The following is a 25,763-nucleotide window of genomic DNA, read 5'->3' on the forward strand; positions in this document are numbered from 1 at the left end:
CTTGAACCCTTACATTCTTGTAAGCTGATGAAACTTGTCAATCTGTATTACATAGTATATCAAATATAACAACTTGAATTCTGTTGTAAAGCAAAGCACAATACGATTTTGCTTTTTTCTTTGGCAGAGTTGGACATCTGAATGTTCTTAGATCTTGTGTATTTGTTAATTTTTATGGAGTAACTTAACTTAGAAGTGGGAAGTTAGGTTTTGGAATGGAAAGTCCTTTTATTACCTGAAGCTAAGCTCACTTAACCTTATTCTGTTTTCTAAACCTCCTTGTAGGCAGCAGTTAACAGGAGTCATGCTGCTATAAAAGTTCTCAAAAAAGTAAAAATGCTTGGAGTCAATGTACTCCTTGATGATGATTTGATAGCAATATTGAATTAATTTAAAAAATACTACCAGGTATGATTTGTTCCACAAACATTATATATTTTATTTTATTGTAATAATATCTTTCATGCAGTTCTGGAAACTGGGAAACCTTGCTTTTCTGTGTACTTCTGCAGTACAGAGCAAAACTGTTACAGTTTCAAGTGGGTTTCGGGAGTATTAGAACTTCTCATGTTCCTTTTATTTGAAAGTTTGAGAGTGTATATGCAAAGTTTACCTGCTTTTTTGTTTGTTTTTTGTTTTGTTGTGTGTTTGTTTTCTTTCTTTTTAATTAGATGGATTTCTGAAAATGAAGAATCGGCCATCTCCATTTGGAAGATTTTTGAAAATTCTATTACTCCTGCTTGTTCCAGTATTGTACTGTATTTCTTGTTTGATTTATTTTGGCAGATCTTAATGAAAACTCATCTAGCATCACTGTATGATATGCAGTGTTACCAAAGAGAATATAACCTGAAGGTCAGTTTGAGGTGTTTTACTTTTTAGGTAGTTAATACATGATTCTTCCCAGTTATGTTGTTCACAGTAGTCTGTTCCAGCATTTTAGCAAGTTTCCCTAGGAGAAAAAGATCACACTCAGTGTAGCAAGACTTGTCTGGCACCAGCAGGACTTTTCTAGGCTGATGGACACAACCCCTTGTTTGTGTGTGCCACTTAATTTTAAGCATGATAGCTGCTAGGATGTTATTGTAAGGGAATGTGTGCTTTCTAGATAATCTGATTCTGAATAATCTGTAGAAATTTCACCTATCCTTTGAATACCAGGCAGGCACAGAGGAGGCAGCAAGGGCTTCATTTTAAAAATCCAGGCTTCAGAGCTGGCAGTGTTGGTGGATGGAGGTGTTTAATCCCCAGCTGCAGCACTCAACTCATCTCCAATCTGGCTTGGCAGCATGGTGCAGACTCCTGAGGAGTGATAGGGACAAACAGTTCTTTCATTAAGACTTTTAATTTGAATTGTTACAGGGGGAGGAAGAAAGCTGGGAGTATCCAGTATTTTGTGTTTGTGTATGTGTTGTTACTCTACAGAAGAGGTCTAGATTTTAAATCCTCTTCTGATATACTAAGGAAAGGAAGCTTAGGTGTACATGTCTGCTCACGGGGTGAGAAGAATTATCCTTGGCTGACATGGTCAGGCTTGTGCTGTGATATTGCATTACAAGACCACACATCACTGTTGTTTGTTTCTTGTTTACTTTGTTCTAGGTCTTGGCTGCATTTGAAAATGCACTGAAAATAGCAGCCTTGCTTATCTGTGAATAAAGGTTAAAATTTCTTCTTGAAAAAGTTACAATGGTGTTCTGCTGTTTTCAGATCTCCTCTGTTTCCTCTTTCTTAGCAGACCACTGTAGGTAGGTAACTCTTTCAGCAAGAGCCCCAGGCTTGTCTTCAGCATCCAGCCCTGTATGCTTGGTCCTGAAGCTGCTGGTGAGGCCTCAGCTTTGGTTTCTTTCATGTTAGTTTCAAGATGAAAGCCACTGTAGGTGATGTTATACACCATTATTAATAGCAAATGTGTTCCCCAGGCTCAGTTCTGTGATTAGTAGGGAATTTGGTATTGACAGCTGAGAATAGAACTGACTTTCTGGCACACAGGTGGTTCTGTTTCTGTTGGGAAAGCAGAAGCAAGATACAACAGATGAAAGTTAACATGCTGTGTTGTTTATTGGAGTTTTGCTATTTTGTTTTTCTTTGAAAGGAAGCACTACCTTCAGTTGTGACAAAAGCTTTTTGTGGGCGATGACCTCCCTGCAGCTGGAGCCCTTGTCCCCCGGGATGAAGGGCTTTTAAGGGTGTGTCCTTAACCAGATGTGCTCCTGAGGAGCCCAGGTAGGCATAGTCATGTTCAGGGGAGACAAAAACTACCTTACCACCTGCAGGTGAAGCTGTACTAGCTCCGAAAGGTTTTTCCACTCAGTAAAGCCCCACAAAAAATTCTTTTTTTCTGGTAAGATTGCATTGCACTCTGTGTTCGTATTCGAAGCTGTAAAAAGAAAGTGAAGGAAAGGTTTTCGTCCTGAGGCTTGAGATTACGCATTCTGCGGAGATGGGAGGCTGAGGAAGCGGCATGAGGAAAAGGCTTTGTGTGTCTGTGCCTCTTTGCCTGGGCGCCCCTTCCTGTCCCCGGGAGGGGATGGGCATGACGCTGTCCTGCTGGGGCAGAGCAACCTGGGCTGCGGGCTGCTGGGCTCCCCATGGGGGTTACCTGTCCCCATCCTGCCTCATGTTTAGAATAAAGGGGCTGCCGCTGCGCCGTCCCCTCCAACACCGGGGCGGGGCGCAGCGGAGCCCGCGGGGGCCCGGGGTGCTGGGCTGGCCGGGTCCGTCCCTGTCGCAGGCCCTCCCCTTGCTCCCCCAGCCCCTCCTCCCCCGGGGAGCCGAGCGGAGGCGAGTTGAGGCTGGGGGAGAGTCCTGCTCCGCTCCGCGGGCCGCTGGCAGCCGCGCTGGAGGGCCGGCAGAGCAGCGAAGATGGCCCTGCTGCCGCGGCGAGTCCTCTGCTTTCTGCTGGGTGAGTGAGGGAGTGGGAGCGCGGAGCGCCGGGCGGGACTGGGGCAACACATCGGTGCCCCGGGCAGCCTTTGTATGGGGCGGGGGCTGTAGGAGAGGCTCCAGAACGGTCCCGAGCCACCCGGCTGAGGGGCGATGGGTGCGGGAGAGGTTCCCCGAGCAGCCCGGCTGCGGTGTGATGTCTGCCGGAGGGGCTTCCGGACAGCCCCAGGCTGCCCGAGCGGTAGAAATGGAAAGGAGAAGTCATTCAAGAGTGCCGGGACGTTATAAGGTATTTAACTTGGCTCCTAGTCATGTCAGATAATTACTCTAGTGGACACAGCCTATTTTGTGTGCTGTTTCCCATTTGGTAGGTGAGGTTTACGGAAATATGCCCGCTCTGGAAGATGTCTTCTGCCACTTGTTTCAAAAGTAGAAATGAATTGCTGGGTGACTGCTTTTTGGAGTCCTTCTTTTCCTATCTTTGAGCTACAGGGAAAGGACAAAAGTGCTCGTTCAAGCAAGCATTTCTAAGTAGAGGTTGGATGTTCTGGGTTTTGCACGTGATGGACTCAAAATGGGGTTGGAAATGATTGCATTGCCTGATGCTTTTCACAGGGGACAGCCTGCCGTGGTCTCTGGTGTCCCCAGCATATCAGATTCAACAGGTGGAGACTTAAGTGGTGCTTGCAACCTGTGCATCCACAGCAGCAAGTCCTTTTCATCAGAAAGTTGCATACTGGAGCTCTGTATAATGTGTGTGTTTATTTAAGCTTTAAAAAGGAAACGGTGTACCCTAGTCCTAATCCTGATCTTCCATTAAATCCAAGTGCTCTTTTAGGAAGCTTGGATTTCTTCTTTCCCTCTGTTTTCCCCTGCCAGTTTTCTCCTCCAAACTGCTGAATAATGCATTGAGCTGCAATGGGTGTAATGGTCTTATCTGTACCATGTAATTAACTATATACTACTCGTTAGTGTTCAGTTCTTCACTGAAGGAGAAGGCCATCCCATTAGGCAGTAGGACATTCAGGGAAAGGCTCCCAGGTGCCTGTCTGAGGACGTGGCAGGAAACCTGTGCCTGAGACTGCTGCCAGTGAGCATTAACTCCTGCTTAGTTAGGATTTCTCTGCTGTGCTTTCTCAGTCCCTTTCCAGACTTGTACTTCTCTCCGTTTGGGCATTCTTTGATTTTTGAAAGTGAAAGAGAGAAAAGAAAGTTGGTGATACTCCAGGCCGCTCTTTCCCATCTGCTTCTGAAGGCTCAGTCGCAGCGAGACCCCTGCTTCTGTGCAAGCCACTTAACCGTGATAGATGACAGCTAATTGTGGTGTTGAGTGGTGGATACATTTGTCTTTCGATCCATCCTCCTGCGATTTTTATTTTTAAACCACGTTTTTCACTATTTTAAAACAAACAAAAAAACCAAACCTTGTTTCTTTCTGCACACAGACTGCACTGAAATTGCAGGTGGCAAGTGAGAGAACCCAGAAGTTGGAAATTTGGAGCTGATGCTTTTGAGGAACAGGCGTTTTGAAATAAAAATAAGTTGTTTTGTTTTTTAAAAAAGCAGAAGATAAAGAGGGGAGACCTCAGCTATTCAGTATGCCAGGATCTTGCTCTAACCTTGAGCACTGAGGTGACAGACAAACCTGGGGTGCTTCTGCTCAGCACCAGGTCTGAAGTGGGGAGCTTCGTCTCTGATCCTCTGGATGGTGCCAGTCACCATTGCAGTCTCTTTGAGTAGGCAGCATATGAAGAAGATGGGTGTGAAACTGTGTGTGTGCTCTGTGCTGTGGTTACTGCTGGCTCCTGAGCCCTGCACTGCCTTGGGACGTGCTCTCGGGGACATCTGCCTTTGTCACTGAAGAATCACAGAATGGTAGGGCCCAACCCCCTGCTAGGTCACCTAGAGTGCTGCACCTGCCCTTCCACATTGTTGACAGCTCTGTGAATGATGGGTGTTGGGCAATGGTCTGCTTCTTCGCAGAGCTGTATTTCTGGAGGCATTTATGCTTCTGTAGGAAGCTCACCCTGAGCTCAGAGACTGTCACTGAGTCTGGTCCTGCCCCTGCTCCTCACTGTGGTCTGTCACTGCAACACACAGCAGGATGTAGAAGTGGCCTGAGGAGTCTGTTTTCTGTTTCAGAAGAAATAGATACCCTTTGAGATGCCTGGAGAGCAGCCAGAACAAAATAGGGGGAGTCAAGTTTAAGACTAATACTTCTTCTTTATGCCTCTGAACTGGTAATTTCTTTGTCAGGTCAATAGTGCAGCAAGTTCTGTTGGTAATTAGGAGCAGTTTCCCTGCCTTGTGACCAGAACCTCTGCAGGACTTCTTGGTGGTGGGAACCGAGTCCCTGGCCTAAAGCCATGAGAGCTCCACTGCCTGACTGGAGACCTTTCCTTGACTGCTTCAAGCTGTGTTCCTCCAGATTTCCATGTAGTCCAGCCCATGAAAGGATGATGATGATGTCTCCCTGCAACTGTAAACCCCCCCCCTCCCCAGCTGTACTGAAGGTGGGGTCCAGATCCTCTCAGGATCAGCTGGGTTTCCCTTCCATGCAAGGAAAGCCTTTCTCTTATAGCTCAAGCTTTAAGCAGTATTGCAGCTAACTGTGGAGTCCTTGAAAAGCAGTGATGATCAGGGTATTGACTGCCTAAAAATAACCCCAATCTCATGGAGTGGGCCTGAGATCGTTGTGTCCCAAGGTAACCTTTTCCATTAGGAGTGAAATTAAGCTTTTTCTGTTTTTTGGCTGCAGTTGTCTACAGAGGCTGCTTAGAGAGGATGGAATGAACCGTGCTCTTGCTCACTGGTACCAGGAGTGGTGGTGATTAGCACTGCACTGTGCAGCTTTATATTGGCCTGAGTCTCACAAGGAGATATCTTATTGCTGGTGATGATGGATGAAGCAGGATTATGGTTTGGGAGCCAGGTCAAGGTCATGCACTTAACAGCTGAATCCTGCTCTTGCTGCAAGAGCCTGGGCAGATTTGCAGAGATGGGCCCACACCAATGGCAGCTCTTTGGCTCAGCTTGCTGGAGCAAAGTGATGGGATATGCGTGCCCAGGGATGCTGGCTGGCATGAGAAGGGCTGGATGCCTCTTGGAAATGTGCTGGAGGGCAGCTGGAGATCCCATGGACACTGGTGGTCCCCATGCTGGTGCTGTCTTTCTGTTCCTTTGCCTGTTTCAGGTTGCATGCAGTGCTGTGTGCTGTGCTACTTTGATTTCTTTTGGGGTTAGATAGCTGTGTTATTGAAGGTGTTAAGAGGGAATTGCAAATAAAACCAGTAAAGCATTAAAATCTTGTTGACTAACTACAGCTTCTGTATGTGCTGAACAGCATTCTGTTGCATACTGTGCTCTCCTAAGAAACAAAACACTTATTAACACTACTTATGATCTCTCCTGGAAAATATGAAGTTACAAATGGCTTTATATAATCTGTTCAGCTGCTAGAACCCTGGAGTCAGAAGAAAAGGTAGCAACATAAAACCTTTAGAGTTCCTCAGAGTGGCTTAAATTGCCTTAACTGCATGTATAAATATAATGACTTTGATCCTTGGACTTTGCTTCAAGATGCCTCGAGGAAATGAGGGAATAGTTGATAGGAGATAGTTTGGGTTTTCCTGATGTTACCTGAGTGCCTGAGTTCCCTTTGACCTATAACCAATCCTTAAGCTGTTACACCCTGTACCTGGATACTATCAGACTGTAGTCTGCTGGCCACCTGAATTTCCTGGAGTATTTCTAAGGACTCAAAAATAATAAGCATAAAAAAAGATTTATGCTAAAGGTAACAAGGAAGGGAAACCTCTGCCTGGCAGTGAGTGCAGCTTTAAGAGTCAGGCAGCTGCATTGCTACTGCAAAACTTTGCGGTTCATTAGGATTATTTTTGTCTTCCTTCCCCTTAAAGCATGGGCAGCATTGCCTGTGTGTTATGTAAGCTTGAGCTTCTCTTTTAGATAAATGTGCTTTAAAGACTAATTGAAGGCTCCCATGTGTCTGGGAAAATCCTCCTAAATATTTAGAGGATTGTTTGTGTTATAAATCCCTAACAATAAAGCATAATGTTACTCCTTTCAGAGCATCTTTGAGATTGAAAGGACTCAGGCCTTCCCATACATTAAAAGAAAAGGATGAGGCTAATGAAAAAGAAATTATTGTACTGTTTAATTTCACATACTTCTCCCATAAGTGCCAGTTCTGCTCCTATAGAAATTGGTGGCAAGTGGGTTTGGTTGGCTGGATGAAGGCTGTTTTATTTGGTCAGGAGGTCACTTAGCTTTGAGAAATCAAATTGCACTTAATAACTCTGAAGTGCTGTTGAATTAAACAGCCATTAAGTACTGACACTATAATCTTGTATTTGCAAAGACCCTGGAGATTGCAGGGTAATGAAAATATAAATGCCAGGGCCTAAAATTATATTTGAGACCTCATAATCACTAAAAATGAGGTTGGCATCCTTCATGTTTGCAAAGGGCTGGAAATCCATATCGGATCATTACAGAGTTGAGGGAGGTCTTCAAAACCTGCAGGTGGAAATCCAGAGTTCCTGCTCTGCACTAGCAAGTTCCTTCTGCCTCCATCACTGGCTGAAAAGTCTGCTGGACACGCTTGATGGTGGTTTTGGCCCTGGAACAGTTATTGTCATCACAGCCCTTGCCAGCACCTGCACCATACTGAGTGGGGACTGAAAACACCGTGGGGCAGCACTGGATTCAGGAAAGAGAGAGAGGAGCATTAAAACTACTTACACAGGTATACAGCCATTCCAGCTTGGTCAAGGAGCTGTTACTGTCTAAAAATTGTCTAAAAGAAAATCATGGTGAGCAAATTTGCTGAGCAAATTCCTGCTGTGCATGGGTTAGTGCCAGGGAATCCTGAGCCATGCTGCTGCTGTGGATGCTGCTGACAAACACTCTGCTTTTAATCAACAAATGAATAATGAACGTGTGTAATGGTTTCAGTCCCTTGTCTCTGCACTTCCACAGCTTGAGCTCTTCAGGATTTAAAACCACAGCCCTGCACCCTGAGGAAGCATTCCAGCAGGGCTCTGCACCAGGGAATGGGCAGCAGACTGGGTGAAAACTGGCAGTATTGGATTTCAGCCAAGGGTGGGGTGTAATTCCTCTGGGCTTCCTTATATTCTTTAGGTAACATTTGTTGGGAAAAATGGATCTGCTCTGTGTGGGTGAGTTGCAGAGAATTGCCATCTCTGCCCATTTCTTATCTGCAAGGAAAGAAAAACTGCATATAGAAACATCTATAAAAAGGAAAATAAATTGTGCTGCTCACATGGCTCAGCAACAGATTTCAGTCTGAAGACTGTATTAAAAGTATTGAGTCAAGCTGCTCTTGCATGCTGCCTGTGATGAACACACCAGTAAGACGGTGTGTTCTATTTATTTTTATTTTCTCCCCAATGAATTTTTATATTTATGTACTATGTGTTTCTTTATAGGCAGTCGTTTAAGTGAGTAGTATTTCCCCAGGAACCAAATTTTTAATCTGAACTGTTCATTAAAATGGTTTGTAGTCCCACAGACCAGAATAATCTGTGTTCAAGGCACACAAGCCCTTTAAAACCTGAACCAAGGATTGGAGTGTGTTGTCTCCAAACTGATGCTAGGCCCTTTTAACCTTTGTGTTAGTTTCCATGTCCTCATTAGAGCCTCAACCAACAGAAATAGCTGAAAGGAAAAAATAGTGCAGGGGCGGCAGTAAAAGAGTGTGTCTGCCTTTAGCACATGCCTCAGGTCTCCAGGGTGGTGACCACTCATTTCTCTCTGCCTTTTTGCAACAAGACCAGCCCAGCTTTGAGACCCAGCTGGCATCTGGCCTCTTTTGGCATCCCATGCTTTGTTGATGTTTTAAAAATAACTCTCAAGCATGGACCTAGTGCTGTGTTGGGATGATGATGCTGGAAACTCTCGGCCTCCCCCTGGAAGGCAGGGGAGAAGAACCTGGTTCCTGGGGGTGGCTTCCCCTGGAAGGTGCTGCCAGCTGCACAGGCTGTTTGCAAAAGGTGGGCATGCAGAATTAAATGGGGAGCCCTGGTTCCACTCAGCTGGGTCAGCCAGTGAGTATTTGATGGTGGTAATGGCCAGGCCTGGTTTGAACTAGGGATAGGGGACACCAGTGAAGTCAGGGCTGTACCATTCCATACCTCCAGTGTCTGTCTAAAACCTGTGGTTTTCCTCTATTAATTTAATCATGGTGAATTATTTTTTTTTAAGATCCTGCTGTTCATTAAGGATGTAATTATCTTTGTAACTAGCTGCTCACGGCATATTTTTCCCTCTTCCAATTTGCGGTTGGCCAGCAGCTAATTTTAAGCATGCCTGGGTTTTGAGTCACCTTCTACTTCCTCCCTTCTCAGATGGTTTTGATTTAATTTACTTAGCAAATGAGTATTTTGGGGGAAAGAAAAGTATTTGTCATTCTGTCCTCTGCAGAGTCAAATCAAGGGACTTGTAAGATAAATCTCATTCCTAGAAATGTGCTTGGCAGCCTCTGGTGAGTAACAAGGATATATAATACCTTGTGCTGATGCATCTTCTGAACTTAGCAAAGGACAGGCACTGGACTAGGCTCTTGCCTCTTTCAACAGCCTGTTTCTCAGAGTATTTAATAGTTGGTATTATTTACCAGCAATACTGTATGGCAAAATTGAATCCACTGTGACCCAGGTAAGTAGGATTGCCGTGCACTGGGCCATGTGTTGCAAAGTACCAGTGTTTATTTTGCATTTTAATTTTAATAAAACACTCTGCATCTTACAGGAGCCATTACATGGCAACCTGTATTAGAATGATGTTAAATCATCCTTCAGTTGAGGAGGGCTCAGCTGTTATGATGTAGGGTGCAGGAAAGATGCTTTCTGAAGTGCCCCATGGTATATTGAACTTGGAAGAGGAATAACATACAGCAGCTGTATCTGTGCTACCTGTGCCCTTCCTGAGCATGGCAGGGATTCAGCAGAGGGGCTGGGGAAACAAATTTCTGTGGGCTTGTTAAGGCAGTCACTTGGTAGTTTTGTGAGTTGCTGTATCTTGCAGTAATTTAATGCTTTGGAAGCCTTACACCATCCCAAAACACTTCCATGTTTCTTCAGTCCCTCAAATCCTCAGAAATTTTCATATTTAGGAGAACTGGACTTGTTGTTTCCACACATATTTATTAATGTAGTGTAGAAGGGGCTTCATTCAGTGAGGCCCAGCTCCTGAGGTGGTAATTCCTCTTCATTTGATTACATAAAGAAAAACAAATAGAGAGCTTCTCTTTTCCCAGCCAGCACTAATGAGATATTCTGCATACAGCTAAACATTATGAAACCCACAAGGACATCCAAGGTTTTATTTCTGGATTCTTGTTGTGCCTGTGAAGGAATGTAGTGACCTATCTTGAGTCTGATACCACTGAGTACTGGTACTACCGAGCTGGTACTTTGATTTGTTGCCATTTAGTGTTTGCTGGGATGGGGATGTTTGAGTTTTTGCTGTCTTTTTCTGGCTATCCCAAGCATGACAACAGCCTAAAAAAGAACTGCCAGTGAATTACCTGTTGAAGGTGAAATCCCTGTTATTATGTGGTCCCTTTGGTAGGCAGCAAGAACCAGGAAGCTTTGCACTGGGAAGAGATGAGCAGAAAGGACTCGCAGCACGTGTGCTGGGCAGCTGTGTTTAGCTGCCACTCACAAAGCAGCCCTAGTTAGAGACCTAATTAGCTGATGGAGCTGATTTCTGGTCACGGTGAAGCATATTGCAGCCCTGCTCCTTGGGCTGCAGAGCCAGGATGGGTTGGCAGGTCTGGGAGCAGGGACCAGAGCTGCTCCACTCATCTCCTGTCACGGCCAGGGCAAAGCAACTGCAGGTTGGAAGGGGTGCCTGACATTGCTTGAGAGCAATCATGGGCTGTGTGTTTATAGAACAAACATTGGACTACCAAAAAAATAGGTAGGGATGCAGTCCTGAGCAGAAACAGTAGCACTTCAGTGCCCTCTTTGGAGATATGAGGAGGAGAGCAGGAAATGCAGCATTTGGGCTGACTTTGGTGCCAAGAGCCACGTCCGCCCATGTTCAGCTGAGTGGGAGCTGACACTTAATTCGTGATCTGCTTGTTTCCGTTTGACCTTCTCCTGTTACTGCCTTTTACCATAAATAACTCTTCATGCCCAGTGATGTTTATCCCCTAAAGAGTTTCTGGAACATCATCACTGAATCACAGAATTCTCAGGATTGGAAGGGACCTTAAAGGTGGTCTTATGGGCAGGGCACCCCCCACTAGATCATGTTGCTCAGAGCCCCGTCCAGCCTGGCCTTAAAAACTTCCAAGGATGGGGCTTCTACCACCTCTCTGGGCAACCTGTGCCATTGTCTCACCGTCCTCATGGTGAAGAACTTCTTCCTGACCATCTACATTTAAATCTCCCTTCCTCTAGTTTGAATCCATTCTCCCATGTCCTATCGCTACCTGACAGCCTAAAAAAGTCCCTCACCAGCTTTCTTGTAGCTCTGCTCTCAGCCTGGCTTTCACGAGGCACAGCCCTTGTGCTGGCTCTGCTCCTGTGCTCTTCCAGGCCACATCTCTCCAGAAATGGGACTTCTGGAGAAGGGGTGCTCCTCTGGAAGCAGTGGTGAGACAGTGCTGGCAGGACTGCTGCATGCTTTTCAGACCCACCACATGTTATGCTTTGTTCCTTGAGATGAGAAAGCCTCTTTGGTGAGCAGCTGCTTCCCAAACTTTCTGCGTGACCAGGTCCCTAGCAGGGGACTGTCCCCAGCTTGTCTGAGCAGGGAGTGACTCTGCCAGTTCTGCATTCAGGTGTCAGTGTCTTCCTAGACAAAAAGGTTAAAACACTGCTCCTTGCCATTGCACACACCCCTGGCACAGCACTTGTGTGTAGTTGGCACAGCGCTCTCATTTGCACAAGCAAAACCACAACCACGTACATGCTTTGAGGGGAGGGATTATCTGATTTCCTAAAATGGAGTTTTCCTACCCTTGTCTCTTTCCATTTAACATTTTTCTCTGCCATGAGAATTCTGCCTGCACTTCCTGTCCTCACAGCCTTCTCTGTCATCCAGGTTTCCCAAGCCCTTCAGTCCTTTGAAAGGCTTCACAGCAGTGAAGCTGTCAGACAGGTAAAGCAGGAGGTGAGCCCTCCATCTGCAGACCTTGCTGAGGAGCTCCAGCTGTGCTTTATAGCCATGTCTCTGCTGTGTTCTGTTCAAGTAGAAACCAGATAGTTTCTTTCTGCTGCTCCATCTGCACCCCCTGGGGCAGAGGGGATGGGGGGAGGCTCCTTTTCTTTTCCAAAGTAAGATTTGTTGCCATTTAGTGTTTGCTGGGATGGGGTTTTGCTGTCTTTTTCTAGTTATCCCAAGCATGACAAAGGGGCACAAAATAAATGGCCTAAAAATAACTGCCAGTGAATAATTTGTTGAAAGTGAAATCCCTGTTATTATGTGGTCCCTTTGGTAGGCAGCAAAAAGCAGGACACCACAGTGGGATGTCGCTTGGTTTTGTCCCCAGGACAAGTGGCCTGGCAGGGGTGGCTGTGAGTCTGCCGTGGTTGGTGGATGTTGGCCATGAGTGAGCAGGGCAAAACCAGGTTTAGGATCAGCCACAATGTTTGTCTCCTTCTCAGAATTGTTCCCAGCTGACAGGTGCCCAGTCTGGCAGTGTGTGGCCCAGTTCTCCCGCTGGGCTTTCCTGGGTTTAGTTGCTGGGCTGTACCTGCCAGAGCAGGATGCATCCCACTGGGGTGGGATGAGGCAGCAGCAGGGCTCAGGGCACTCTCAGCACATGGGCTCCAGATTTCCAGATCTTGTTGAGATTTATTTTGTAAATAGGTCCAAGCCACAAGGCTTGTCCTCAATACAACTGTACAAACAAAAACCCCAGACTTTTAATCTGGGGCTTGTTTAGAGGGTGGATCATTTCCCAGGGTGGGTAGCAACATTTGGTAGAAGCCCAGGAGAAGATATCAGGGTTTTTGTTCTTTGAGCCCAGAGCTTTGTTGGTGCTGGAGTTTAACTACGTGGTTTTTGTTTATTGCTAGCCCTGCTGTTAGTGTCATTTTGCAATTATCTGCGATTTGGGGGTTTAATGAGACCTATAAGCTTTTAGATTAATAGCTGGCTATTTTCTGCTCTTTGCTATGAAGATCTGAGTGTTTTCCACCAAAAATACACCTGCTGGTCCATCTATAGCTTGGATGGTCTGGCACTACTCTGCACGTGTAGTCAAATAGTTACCTTCTTCACGCAGCACCATTAAGGAGTGCTGTGGACTTGAGGGACAAGTTGCCCCATTTGCAGAATTTTAGTGAGCTGCAGCTGTGCTGGGTGGTTCTGATAGTCCCTCCAACAGCATTCAGTGGGTCCCATTGAAAGGGTTCACAGATGAGGCTGTGTCTCATTCCCATCCTAGATAAGAGCATTCAGTAAATGCTTTCTTCTTGCGTGAGACTGCAAATGGTGGGCACAGTCTGGGTTATGGGCAAGGAGCTTTCACCTGCAGGAGCCATGTGGCTGATGGCTCGGGGCTGCTTGGCTGCATCTCCCCAAAAATGAGATTGCTTTGCTTGGGCAAACTCTCCATGTATTCCCAGCACACATCTGCCATGGTCAGAGGGCCAGGGTGGTGAGGCTTGCAAAAAATGGCAAACGCACTCTGTTATGTTGCCTGGGAACTGGGTCTGTCAACACTGGGATCACACTGGCCCACTATGCCAAATGCCCATCTTCTCAGGTGCTGTGGTCCTCCCTGCTGCCACCTCCCCTGGTGTCACTGCATGTCTCAGCAAGACCAGCCCAAGAGTTCCCATAAAACTGGGGATAAAGTGTCCAGTGACCACAGAACCACGCAGAGATGGAGATGTGAAATGCTAAACCTCTCTAGCAGAGAAATGTCGGGGGCTCTCTGCTAGTCAGGCATCCCCATGGCACATGTGCAGGCTCTGCTGTGCTGGCAGAAGCAGGGGGAAGTCACATCTACCAAGTTGTTTCCTGGAGGTGTGAGCCCAGAGCTTGTGGCTGAAACCACAGCTCTGAGTGCAACTGAAGGAAGTCCAGTTATTTTTCTGAAATTTTTATAACGGTTCAGGGCCAGCACTGGTTTTCTACTGAAACACAAATGACTTGTTTTTTTAAAGCTAACCCTCAATAAGCTGAATGATGGTAGGTGTTTGTTGGGATGCACCAGGACATCAGTCCTGGGGTAATCAAAAGGATCTGGGTTGCCTGAAAAAGCCTTCCCTCCATAATTTCCTCACCAGAGCTCTCCAGATATTCCTTGTGAGGAGACAAATTAAGGATTCTTCAAGTTACATCTTTGAAGAAGCAATCAGTGCTGCTGTCATCAGGGGAGGGTGTCCAGCAACAGTTCTGTGGGTTCTTATGCTGGGATAGAACCAGCCTTGGATGGTGCCTCCTTCCAGCAGAAAATACCTTTGCATCCAGCAGGCAGTGCACGTGTGCTTCAAGGATGAATTTTGGATGTATGGATGCACTGTCTGGGGCGACATGGGAAGATGGAAATAACCCCTTGCTTCATGTCTAGGTGGCACCTAAGGGCTGAGGAGGACTTTGGCTCTGGTGGGATGCTCCCAGGGGACCACGGTATTCCCTGTACAGCTCCCTGCAGCTCACTTACACCAACTTCATCAGCAGGGCTTCTGCAGTGAGAGCCAGGACATACAGAACTCCCTCCCTGCTTTTACCCACCCCTGTTGTTACAAACCCTGAGCCTGTCCCAGCCTGACATATCAATAAACGTGGGTTTGGGGGAAATGTGGGAAGCAGCAGAGAAATACCCATGAGTTTAAGTAGGGACCGTGTAGAAATGTGGCAGGAGCTTCTCCTGGCTTTGACTTTAAACTGTGCAGTTAAACTACAGCAAATTCCCACTGGCCAGCTGAAAACAGAAGAGCTTTTCAGCCTCTCCGTGCCCAGCTCTGTCCTCACATCATTTCCACACTGGACTCTGTTGAGCCTTATTCCTCTTGGATGCTCTTCACCATGTTAAAATTTGAATGCCCTGCAGTTCCTCAGTCACCAGCTGACTGGTCTGGTTTCCTCAGTCCCCTGGGAGAAAGGATTTGCATACAGACCCTATAGGCAGGTCTGAGAGATGTGGTGAGGACGATGTCTTCTGTGTGCAGGGGTCTCTGCAGGACTCTGGTGGGTTTCTAGGCAAAGCTTTCACTGTTGGCACCTGCATCATTCCCCACTGCAGAAGGGAAGTGATTCTCAGCTGCTTTGCCCCATGGTTTATGTAATGTTTCTCCTCTCCCCTTCCATGGTGGAGCTTCCTGTTAAGGTGTTTTCCTCCAGCTGCAGGAGCAGCTGTGCCATTGCTAGGAAATCTCTGGGCATCTTTACAAGGACTGTTTTTTTTTGGTACAAGGGATGGCTTGTCTTGCCAGCCAAGGGATGGTCATCCTTGATAATTGGGATGCTTCTCTTCCTTCTCATGCTGTATTGCTCTTGAATTTCTCAAACTGGCTTTTTCTTCCTGAGTTTCTCTCTGTATTCTGCATGTCTTGCTCCTTTCTGCCTGGCTCCATTTCCTCCTTTGCTTCCTGATCCCCCTGGCTGCTTGTCCAGGTGATTTTTAGTCTGTTCACCTGTCCTACTTTCCTTTCTCCCCCTGTGCATCTATTACCTGTTCCTCACTCAGTGTGGTTGCCAGCACCACTTTCTTCAAGCTTCTTGTCCAGCCACATGATGGGTGTATTGTTTGCAGTGTGCTTGTCCTTTGCCACTCAGGGCATGGTCCTCACTGTGGGGTAACCCCAAGGGCTGGCACCTCAACCTGCCGTGGGCTCTGGTGCTCGCTCAGCTGGGTCACTGCTTCCCTTGGTTTCATCCAGATTTGAAGGGGCTGAAAAAGCCTCCCTGAACCTGCCTAGGGATTTGCAGTCCAGCTCTCACATCCACTTACTGCACCTTCCCTCCTCCCCCTCTTCCTCCTCCTCACTTGGCCCTTTGCTGCAGCATCCAAGCCCTTCCCATTTCAGAGCTAGGCCTGTCTCTGGCTGAGGTGGTGGTGTGCAGGGACTGCTGGATCATCCCTTGGATGATATCAGCAGGGAAGAGCTTTAAATGCTGACAAATTCAGCCTTATTGCTGCAGTCTGAGGGTTCAGTGCTCTTTATGTCCCTTCCCTTGGCTTGATAACTCACCTTGCCTCATCCCAAGCCAGGCCGCAGCAGCTGTCATGGTGGAAGACAGCTTGGGAAAATTGCAGCCATCCAGAAACCACACACAAGGGTTGGAGGTGCCCTTGACACCCAAATGGATCCCGAGTTCCCACCCATTGCCATAGGATGCTGCTGCTTCCATGCTTTGAGGGATGGAGAGGGACTGCTGAAGAAGGGCATTCCTCCATACAGGAGCCACTGGCAGTGTCCCATGGCTTTCACATGCAGACTGCTCAATAAGTAGCTAAATTTGTTAGAAAACAAGATAAAAATAAAGCCTCTCTCCTTTTTGAGGAGCTGTTTACACACAGCAAAATACAGAGCTGGTATGTGATGTCAGCCTGTGAAATGCTGCAGGAGCTGCAAAGACAACTCTGGGACCACGGGAAAGGTATTATTTATATCCAGCCTCAGTAAATCATTCCTCCAAAGGTTCTTTTTTCCTTACAGCCTGCTCCTCTGTAGTATTTTCCTTTCTCTTTGTGCCCAGAGGGGAGTTAAATCAGCACCCTGCAGCTAAGGATGGATTCCACTGTGCCTATCCCTGCACCTCATCTGAAATAGGTGTTTGCTCCCACGTTTGGCACCATGTGGATGATTTTTAAAGGAAAGGGTCTTTGCCCAGCCCCAGGGACCTGTCTGGGAGCTGTGGGGCTGCAGCTCCACCCCCAGCCCTTACCTGTTTTGTAAATCAAAAAACTGGGAATGTACAATGCAAAGATGTGTGAAGTGATCAGCAGAGAATAAATCTGCATCCTTAGTGATTTCTGACTGACCTGGCATATTTTGAATAATGGATTTATCTCACATCAGGCAGTTGAGAGGGTATTGGAGGATGATGCTGTGGGGGCAGAGGGATGTGAAGAGGGAAATGAAAACCTGAGGAGGAGGTTTTGAGGTAGCTGGTGGAGAGCAGAGTTGCTTTTCTGTCGATGTTTGCTTTGGCACCTATTGGCACCTTTGTTTTTTTCACCTTTGGGGTGAAAAGCCCCCAAGAGATCTGTCCCTGGGCCCACCCCTCCTGCCCATGGCAGGGCCTGACCCCTAATGCTTGCTCCTCACCTGTCTTCCAGCCCATCATTTCATCACAGCCACAGCGTGCCAGGAGGCTGAGTACAGCTGGATGATCCAGCACTACTGCCTGAAGCAGTTCCAGCTCACCATGGAGGGCATTGGACAGAGGCTCTGGTGTGACTGGGATGAGACCGTGGGGTAAGTGAGGTCCCTCTGCTCACCTCTCCCTTCCCAGTATTTGACTACCTCCTATACCCATCTTTTTTGGGGTGTAAGGAGGTCAGTGGTGGGTTTTCTTTCATGTGGGGTGAGGAAATGCGCCATTTCACTCCATTTTGCAAGTGCTGCTGATGCCCTGGTTCCAACCCTGCTGGGATCAGCTGAAGGGGCACCCCCACCCCAGTCACTTGTGGAAGGGCCACGGGTGGGCTTTTAGAGCAGTGGAAGTTGTCCACCCAGATTTCACTGAGGCTCTTGACACCATCTCCCCTGAGATCCTCCCAGGGAAACTGGTGAAGTGTGGGCAGCAGGTAGAAGGAGATGATCCTTTCCTTCTGCTCAGCACTTGTGGGCCACTCCAGAGTGCTGGGCTTAATTCCATAGACTTGCTGGAGAGAGTCCAGTAAAAGGCTATGAAGATGATGAAGGATCTGGAGCACCTTTCCTATGAGTAAGGGCTGAGAGATCTTGGGCTGTCCAGCCTGGAGAAAAGAAAGGTCCAGAAGATCTTATTAAGGCATATAAATATGTGAGGGGAGGGTGCAAAGAGGATGGAGCCAGGCTTTTTTCAGTGGTGTCCAGTGACAGGACAAGAAGCTAAGGGCAAAAAAGCACAGGAGGCTCCCTCTGAACATGGGGAACTCGCCGTGAGTGTCTGAGCACTGGCCCAGGTTGACCAAGGAGGCTGTGGACTCTTCATGCTTGGAGATACTCAAAAGCTGTCTGGACAGAGACCTGGGCAACCAATTCTAGGTGGCCCTGCTTGAGCAGGGGGTTGGCAAGGTGATAGGGACCTCCAGAGGTGCCCTTCAACCTCAGTCATTCTGTGATAACAAGGGTTTTAAAGGACCCAAACCTAAGCAGCATTTGGAAATTAGGATGATGGTCTTGTTCAGTTATGGACATGTGGAGAAACCACACACCCCAGTGGTAGAGCTTCAGCAGGAGAAGACTACTCTTTGTATGGGAGTAGATTGGGATCCCTGTCATGCCTCCCTTACCTTTTCTGGTGACTTACTTCTCAATGGACATATTTGCTAGATTTGTATTTCCCAGCACTCAGGTTTTCCAGGCAAAATGCCCTAGCCCAGCTTGAAAATGCCACAACCCACTGAGATGCTGTCCCACCAGATGTGCTGGCACACCCATTACTTCGAAAAGTTTCCTGTTGATTTATCTTAGCAGACAGGGACAGTGGCTGGCATGGTATGGCCTGGCAGTCTTCTGCTGTGCCTCCTGTTTGTAATCAGTGTCAGGAAATTAGTGGTGATTTATGACTGAGAAGCAGAGATGCAATCTGTGTTCCTGCTGGAGAGCTCTGTGGCATCCTTGAGGGATTAATGAGGGGGATAAGGGACCCCACATTCATGCAGCACCTTCAGGGAGAAAGGGATGTTCCATTTAGGAACAGGACTGCTCTATGAGTTTGGTTTGGCTTTTTCTTTTGGGTTCTTTTTATTGCAAACCACCTGAAAGATGCTTTCTTTGGATTAGCTCTTTGCTGTTTAAAATGAGCAGAGGTTAATTTTCTGGTACCACCACCATGCTGTAATTCATTCTCTTGGCCAGATGGTTTTGATTAAAGTTTGCAAAGACTGTTTGGGGTGTCCATGTGTTGGAGCCTGACAAGAGAAAATAAAACCCCATTGCTCAGTCTGGGCTGGCTTTCCACATTGTACAGGACTGTAGTGCCACCATGGGCTTTCTCTGGGAAAACAAAGCCGGTGACTCAACCTGAGCACTGAGGTTTTTTTAGAAATGGTGATCAGATGTTGCTGTATGTCATCAGTAGTTTGAACAAAAAGCAGAGTTTTTGTAAGATTTGGTTGATTTACTGTTTCATGACCCTTTCTTCTGTGCCAAATTAAAATCTATATATGTGTGTGTGTAGGTAAACATATATGTATATCTTTTGTAAGGGTATCTTGGATTTTCCTTCCCCTTTATTGGTGATAAAATGAAGGGGAAGAAAAGAGTGGAAAGACTGTGGGAGGTTTTCTGTTTCTGAGAAACTTCATCTTGTCCTCGAACATGTCCAGAACTGCTGCTCTTGCTCTGGCCCCCAGCTGCCTCGGGGGTCTCTGTGGGACTTGTACCCCTCTGTCAGCATCTTTGGGGGAGCATCCAGATGTAGTCCAGATATAGTGAGTATCGGGGAAAGGGGATAACCACCTCTCTGGGTCTGTCAGCTGTGCTAGGGGTGAACTCCCACCCCTGGGGCCATCCCAGAAGAGCTGTCCCTGACCTGTGCTGTCTCCATGCAGGGCCTGAGTTCAGTGTTATCTGCAAGCTTGATGAGGTACAATCCATCTCTTCTTCCAGACTTTTGGTGAAGCCATTGCACAGGAAGCAGAGGTGTATTAAAGAACAACTTCTTTATTTCTGTTTTTCTTCTAGCTATCTTCTACTAAACTTGTTATCCTCAAGGCACATGGAGGAAATGTCGATAAACTTGCAGTGTTTAATTTGATTGTGTGAGGCCATTTGCTCCCTGCAAACACAAGGCTTGGGTTATTTATGAGATTACATTCTTCTGATCCCCCTGTGCCCTCAGGACACTGGGAAAATCAGGTAGCAATAGCTCAGCTACTGCTGTAGATGAGCTGTTCTATGGGTGTGTGGGTTTTGGGTGGCCACTGTCACGGTTTAACACTGGCCCAGCAATTAAACCAAATAACAGATGCTCTGTATTAATCCACCTCATCCCTGATAAAGAAAGGAGAGAGGATAAGGGAGAGAGACTTATGGGCTGGAAACTAAACTACACAGCTTTAATGCAACAGTAATGATAAATAGGAAAAATTACTAAATATATACAAATATACAGGAAAATTGATACCACGTTTCTCCCTCCCTCCCCCCAACAACTCTCACGTCACCACTGAGGCTGCAGGGCAGCCCTGGGAAGGTCCAGGCTGGACTCCTGGAGTTGGCAGCAGTTGGGAGCTGGAGGCAGGAACACACAGATATGGGCTGGCACGGATCAGGACCACAGGCAGACGAACGGATGGAATCCTCCCAGGATGCCTAAGCAAACAGGAAAAGGTGAAGAAGGGAAGCAGGAAGGGCAGGAAGGGGTTTGACCCTTGTGATCCCTCAAATTTATACTGAGTATGAGGTGTATGGGATGGAATACTCTGTTTGGTCAATTCTGGCATCTATCTTGTCCGGTCCTCCCCAAAGGAGGGCTGCAGGTGGGGCCTCTTTATTCCTTCTGGAGCATAAGATGTTCCTCAGAGCTGAGCAGTGCCCTTGGCTCTGCACACCAGTCTCTAGCTGTAACTATAAACATCAAGTGTTATCAGTCCTAGAAGCAGACACTGAGAAACTTGCTGTTAATTTTAGCAAGTGCAGCTATTTGCAAGAGACTTAGCTGAAAGCAAAAGTACAAGACAGAAAATCACCTTTATCCTGGCCCAAACCAGGACAGCCACCTTGCTTCAGACCCCACTGTTCCCTGGGCATGTGTGGGACTTGCCATCCCCTTTTAGGAGAAAAAGTGCTGCTAGGAGGTGCCCTAGCAGGGCTGGGCAGGTGGTGGCATAGGCTGGCTCGGAGCCCCTCTGGCTTTAGGGGTAAGGCTTGATTTCTACCAGGTGTGAGACAAAGAAATGGAAATAAACACCTGCTTAGAACCTTGTCTCACCTCTGTCTTCCTCCAAACCAAGGAATTTTGATGCCTGAAACCTGCCCCAAACAACAATGAAAAATACTTGAAGGTTTTACCTCTGACAGGCCCCACACCATCAGCAGCATCAGGTTTGGAGCTGTGACTTCTCCTATGTGGCATTTAGTGAAGAAATGCCATGTTATGCTCAATTGAGAATAATACGATGGGAACATCTGGATAAATGAACTCAGCAAGGTTTGTAATTGCAGTTTATTGGACCTGTTGAAAGGCTGCAGATTGTCCTCCCCTCTCACCCTCAGCAGTATTGAACAGGCTCTTGCATTGCTGGTACCACTGCATTCAGATGTGCTGTGGAGGGGTGTCTGTGGACCAGGAGTATACTGAGAAAGCTTATCCAACACCACTGAGCTTTTTGGGCTTTCCTAGCCTCTGCTTATTTGGGGAAAGTCAGTGTGTTTTGGCCATGCACAGTTGTATACCAGGGGAGCCAAGCACCTGTTGTTCAGTCTTGCAGCCTCTTAAAGCTGGAGCTGCATGGTGGTCTCCTCTGTCATGGTGGTGGCTGAGCTGCTTTGACTGTGCATGACTTATGATCCCAGAGATTAGCTTGGCTGCTTTGATTTCAGATCCAGATTCACCTGTGCAGTCTGGGGTCTCCCTCAGAGCACCTGTTTTGGGGATGTAGAATGCTGCTGGCAGAGCTGGAGCTTTTGGAAGGGTCAGGCTGCTGGCCGCTCACCTGCAGATGCACCAGCAGCAGCCAGTGACTTGTAGAGGATTTTCCTGCACAGTTTTAGCTTGCCAGAGGGTTGTGGCCAGAGGAGGGCTTGGCATGGCAGTTTGTGCAGTGTTGCTGCATCATTCCACAGCAAGTGGGATGGGAGGATGCTGTAGTGCTGAGCAGTGCTGAAGCTGCAGGTGCCACTCCAACCAAGTGCCTTCATCCCAAATATATCCACCCCATGGCATGGCTAAAATCTCCAGGGAATGTTGTCCCATTGCTGTGGGCATCCTGCAGAGAAGGAGCTCACCGGTGTGGTTTCTGTCTATCTGGCAGCTGTAGCCAGGCCCAGACCTGACCATGCTGACAGCTCTGGCATGGCTGGAAGCTGCCCTGTGCCTGACCCACCACGGGGCTGCTCTCACAGCAAGGAATGTGCTCAGGTCACTTATCCATTACCTTTATTGTTCAGCCTGGAGAAGAGGAGGCTCAGGGGAGACCTCATCACTCTCTACAACTCCCTGAAAGGAGGTTGGAGCCAGGGGGGGGTTGGTCTCTTCTCCCAGGCAGATATCAGTAAGACAAGAGGGCATGGACTTAAGATCTGGCAGGGGAGGTTTGGGTTGGATATTAGGAAGAAATTCTTTCCAGAGAGGGTGATCAGACTTTGGAATGGGCTGCCCAGGGAGGTGGTGGATTCTCTGTCCCTGGAGGTTTTTAGGAAGAGACTGAATGTGGCATTTGATGCCATGGTCTGGTAACCAGTGGTAGTGGATCAAGGTTTGGACTTGATCTCAGAGGTCCTTTCCAACCCAGCTGATTCTGTGATTCTATGATCTTGTAGACAACACACTGATCCATTCTCTCATTATCTATATATTTACCTTTATGTTGCCAGGTCCCTTCTGGATACCCCTCTGCATCTTGCAGAGGAAGAAATGAATTCTTTATTTTAACTTACAAATCCAAAGGAAAGTCTTGTTATATATATTTTTTTTTTCCTTCTGAAGCAAGGGATTTGGGAAGGAGAGGAAAGCATCCTGATACTCATGGCAAAGGGGAGAGCTGGTGATCCTGTGAACCCTGCAGTGTGTTTGTAGTGTAACACCATCTGCACTGAGGGACTGGCAAGGAATAAATGGCAGATCAAATTCCAGTCTTGAAATCAGTTAGCTGAGGACTTCCCACCAGAGGCCCAGCCCCATGCCCCCTGGACAGGTATGTAAGTTCATCCCACGTGGTCCCCATGGTGCTCAGCCTCCTCCTGCTGCAGCATCATTTAGACCCAAACTGTTCCTATAGCAACAAACAAAACAGTTTTAATTGCACTTTATATCAGGAAGAGGAAAAAATATTAAGAGCTGTGCAAACCCATCCTTTTCAGAGCAGGCTGCCTGTTTCTCTGCCCACAGGCTGTGGAGATAGGGTGTCTTGGGAAACCCCCTCTCCTCCCATTCCTAGTGCTATCGTGCATTGGCTCACAGTTTTTTGGTTTGTTTTTTTTTTAGTAATTAAAGCTGGCATTTTAAGGTGTTTTTAAGGATGTTAAAATAAGATGCTGGTATTTAAGACAAAAGCAAGGAGTGGGGTAGGCAAGAGAAGGAGGTGGTGTGAGCACAAACTGCTCCTCCTTTCCCTCTCTCCTGAACGTCTGGTGGTCTCTGGGGACACATGGACCATCCCAGGGAGCTAAGGACACTCTCCATGCTCATCCCTCCTCCAGCCGTGCTCATCCCTCCACCCCAAAGTCCAGGCAAGTCCCTGCCATTCCCAGGGAAGCACTTGTTGGGCTGCAGGCAAGTTTTGGCACCAGGGATGGTCCCAGGGAAGTGCAAGCCTGATTGGGAAAAGAGAGCATGACTTGGGAATTCTTTGCTTTAGAGCTACTGAGCTTTCCTTGAGTTTGTGGAAAATGGGATCAGCCTGAATGCTCTGATGGCTTTTTCCTGCAGATAAAACTGGACAGTCCTTGTGAGAGGCAGGAAGAGATTTCAGATACCTTCCTGTGGAGGCAGCTGATGGAAAGGCATCCTCTGATTCCAAATACCATCTTGTTCTTGTTGAGAGAAAAGGTTTTAACTAAAAATCAGTCCATTTCCACCTAGGCTCTGAAGCCTGGATTTCCTTACCCAGCCCCATGCTCGTTGTTATCAAGAGTAGCTTAGCCTTGGGCTGCAGCAGCTGTTCATAGCACCTGCCAAACAGGGTTCAAAACACCCAATCCTTTGGTTCCTTCTTGCTTCTGGGCAGGTTGGGAAGTTGGGGACAACCATCCTTAGATGCTGGGGTGTGGGGCTGCAGCCCCAGGCTACTCTGCAGAGCTGTGGGGACCTCATACAGTGCAGCTCAATGGCCCAGTGGCTTCTCCACTGCCTGTACTGAACTGAGCTGTCGTGGAGATGGTTGGAAGCCCAGCCAGGGCTCCCACAGGATGAACCAAAGGCTCCCACATAATGAACCATGTGCCAATTGGTTCATCCCCCTGCTCTCAGTGGCTCAGCTGGTTTTAGGGGGCAGCCAACCCCTGCTCTGTGGAGTGAGGGAGAAGATGCAGGGCCTGATTGGAGTGTTCTCTGCACACCCTCACCTTCTGTCTGATTTTGGCATTCAGGTCTCTTTAGGGCCTCTAAAAAGAATCATCTGGGTGTTCTGTCAGACATGGTAATTCCCAGACACCTCTGATGCTGCCAGCTTGGGTTTCTAACCTCACCATCATCTCCAGGGTGGTTCTCCTCCACCCAGGGACTCCCTAAACACTCAGCCCCTCTCCTCCCCCTCCGACCTGCCTTGGCAGTGGTAATAGTCTGAGCCCACCTTACAGGGCTCAACCCCAGGGGTGTGCCCTGCATGGCACATGGCCCTGCATAGCATGGGATGTGGGGCTGAGATTTGGTGGTGCCTTTCTTCTGCTTGTAAGGGTGTCATCTCTGGAGGTTTTGTTTTGGAAGCTCTGTGCCTTCTCTCAGCCAGTGTTTGATGGTGTTTTGAGAGCTGGAGACTTGCAAAGGAGCTTGAGGGTTGTGTGAGAGCCAAAGGCTTGACACTGCCTTCTCTGCAAAGAAGAGTTCTTACTCTCTGCAACTCTGGACACCAGAAATTATGTCATTATCCCTGTGGCTCTGGGAGCTTGGTTCAGCTTTGCCTGGCTGAGCATGGCAGGGGGATGTGAGCTCCTGGTCTGGCCTGTGGCAAGGGGAGGGCAGAGCAGGCAAGCTGGGAAGGAAAACAACCTCCTGAGATGCTTCACTATCAACATGGGCTGAATACCCTGGTGAGACCATGCTGTTATGGTGCTAATGTAGTAAAAAATGGTTCTGCTTGTGGGTAGAGAACCTGGTGCTGCAGTGGAGCTGCAGCAGGATGAGTGCTGAGCAGGGAGGAGCACATCCAGCCCTCAGCCCTGGCCTCAGCACTGCTGCTCTCTGGTGGTGCTGTGATCCCTTCAGGTTTGCAAGGGCATTGCAAGCAGCAGCCTTGCCTGACATATCCTTATCCCTGCAAATGGATCCCTTTGGGAGTCTTCTACTGCAGCTGGTGGTGCACATTCAAGGAGGAGGTCCTTGATGCCACTTGTCTTGGTGCTCTGCATGTGTGGACAGAAGTTGGACAGAGTCTTGCAGGAGCCAAACTCTGTAAGACACAGCACCTCAGGACTTGTGAAGCTGGCAGGGATGGACTTGGTCAGTGATTGCCAGCATGTGTCTATGGGTGGCCAAAGATATTTATGAGATAAAGTGGAGAAATTAAAGCACTCAGATGCAGTTCATTGTTCAGCTTTGGTTTTTGTTGGCTATTCATAAAACCTCGATGGTCAGATAGTGCTTTGTGTAAACCACAGAAAATTATCCCTGAAGATCATCCAGATCAGGTTTCCCTTGGCCAAGAACTCAGCAGCCTCCACTGTCACTTCCCACACTTGTAGCTGTTGCTGAAAATGTTTTCTTTTCCCTCCAGGCCCCTCCAGCTCACTCCCTGCTGGGCTCTGGTGGTGCCTGGGCCTGGCAGGTGGCAGTGCCTGTGATGCCATCTGACTCCTGCTAGGGACACATTCCCATCCAGAGCAGGGTGGCTATAAACA

At 47.7% G+C, this 25,763-nt stretch overlaps 1 protein-coding gene across 1 annotated transcript in view; it reads left to right on the plus strand.

The window, feature by feature from the left end:
- The first annotated feature begins 2,697 nt into the window (after positions 1–2,697).
- Positions 2,698–25,763, plus strand: part of RAMP1 (receptor activity modifying protein 1) — a 29,230-nt gene continuing 6,164 nt past the window's right edge. The window contains exons 1-2 of the mRNA XM_030454283.1: positions 2,698–2,905; positions 17,174–17,312. Coding sequence (XP_030310143.1) covers positions 2,866–2,905; positions 17,174–17,312 — 179 coding nt within the window. The 5' untranslated portion in view covers positions 2,698–2,865. The remainder of the gene's footprint in view (positions 2,906–17,173; positions 17,313–25,763) is intronic.

This window comes from Calypte anna, chromosome 7 (genome assembly GCF_003957555.1).
Source record: "Calypte anna isolate BGI_N300 chromosome 7, bCalAnn1_v1.p, whole genome shotgun sequence".
Classification (NCBI taxonomy): domain Eukaryota; kingdom Metazoa; phylum Chordata; class Aves; order Apodiformes; family Trochilidae; genus Calypte; species Calypte anna.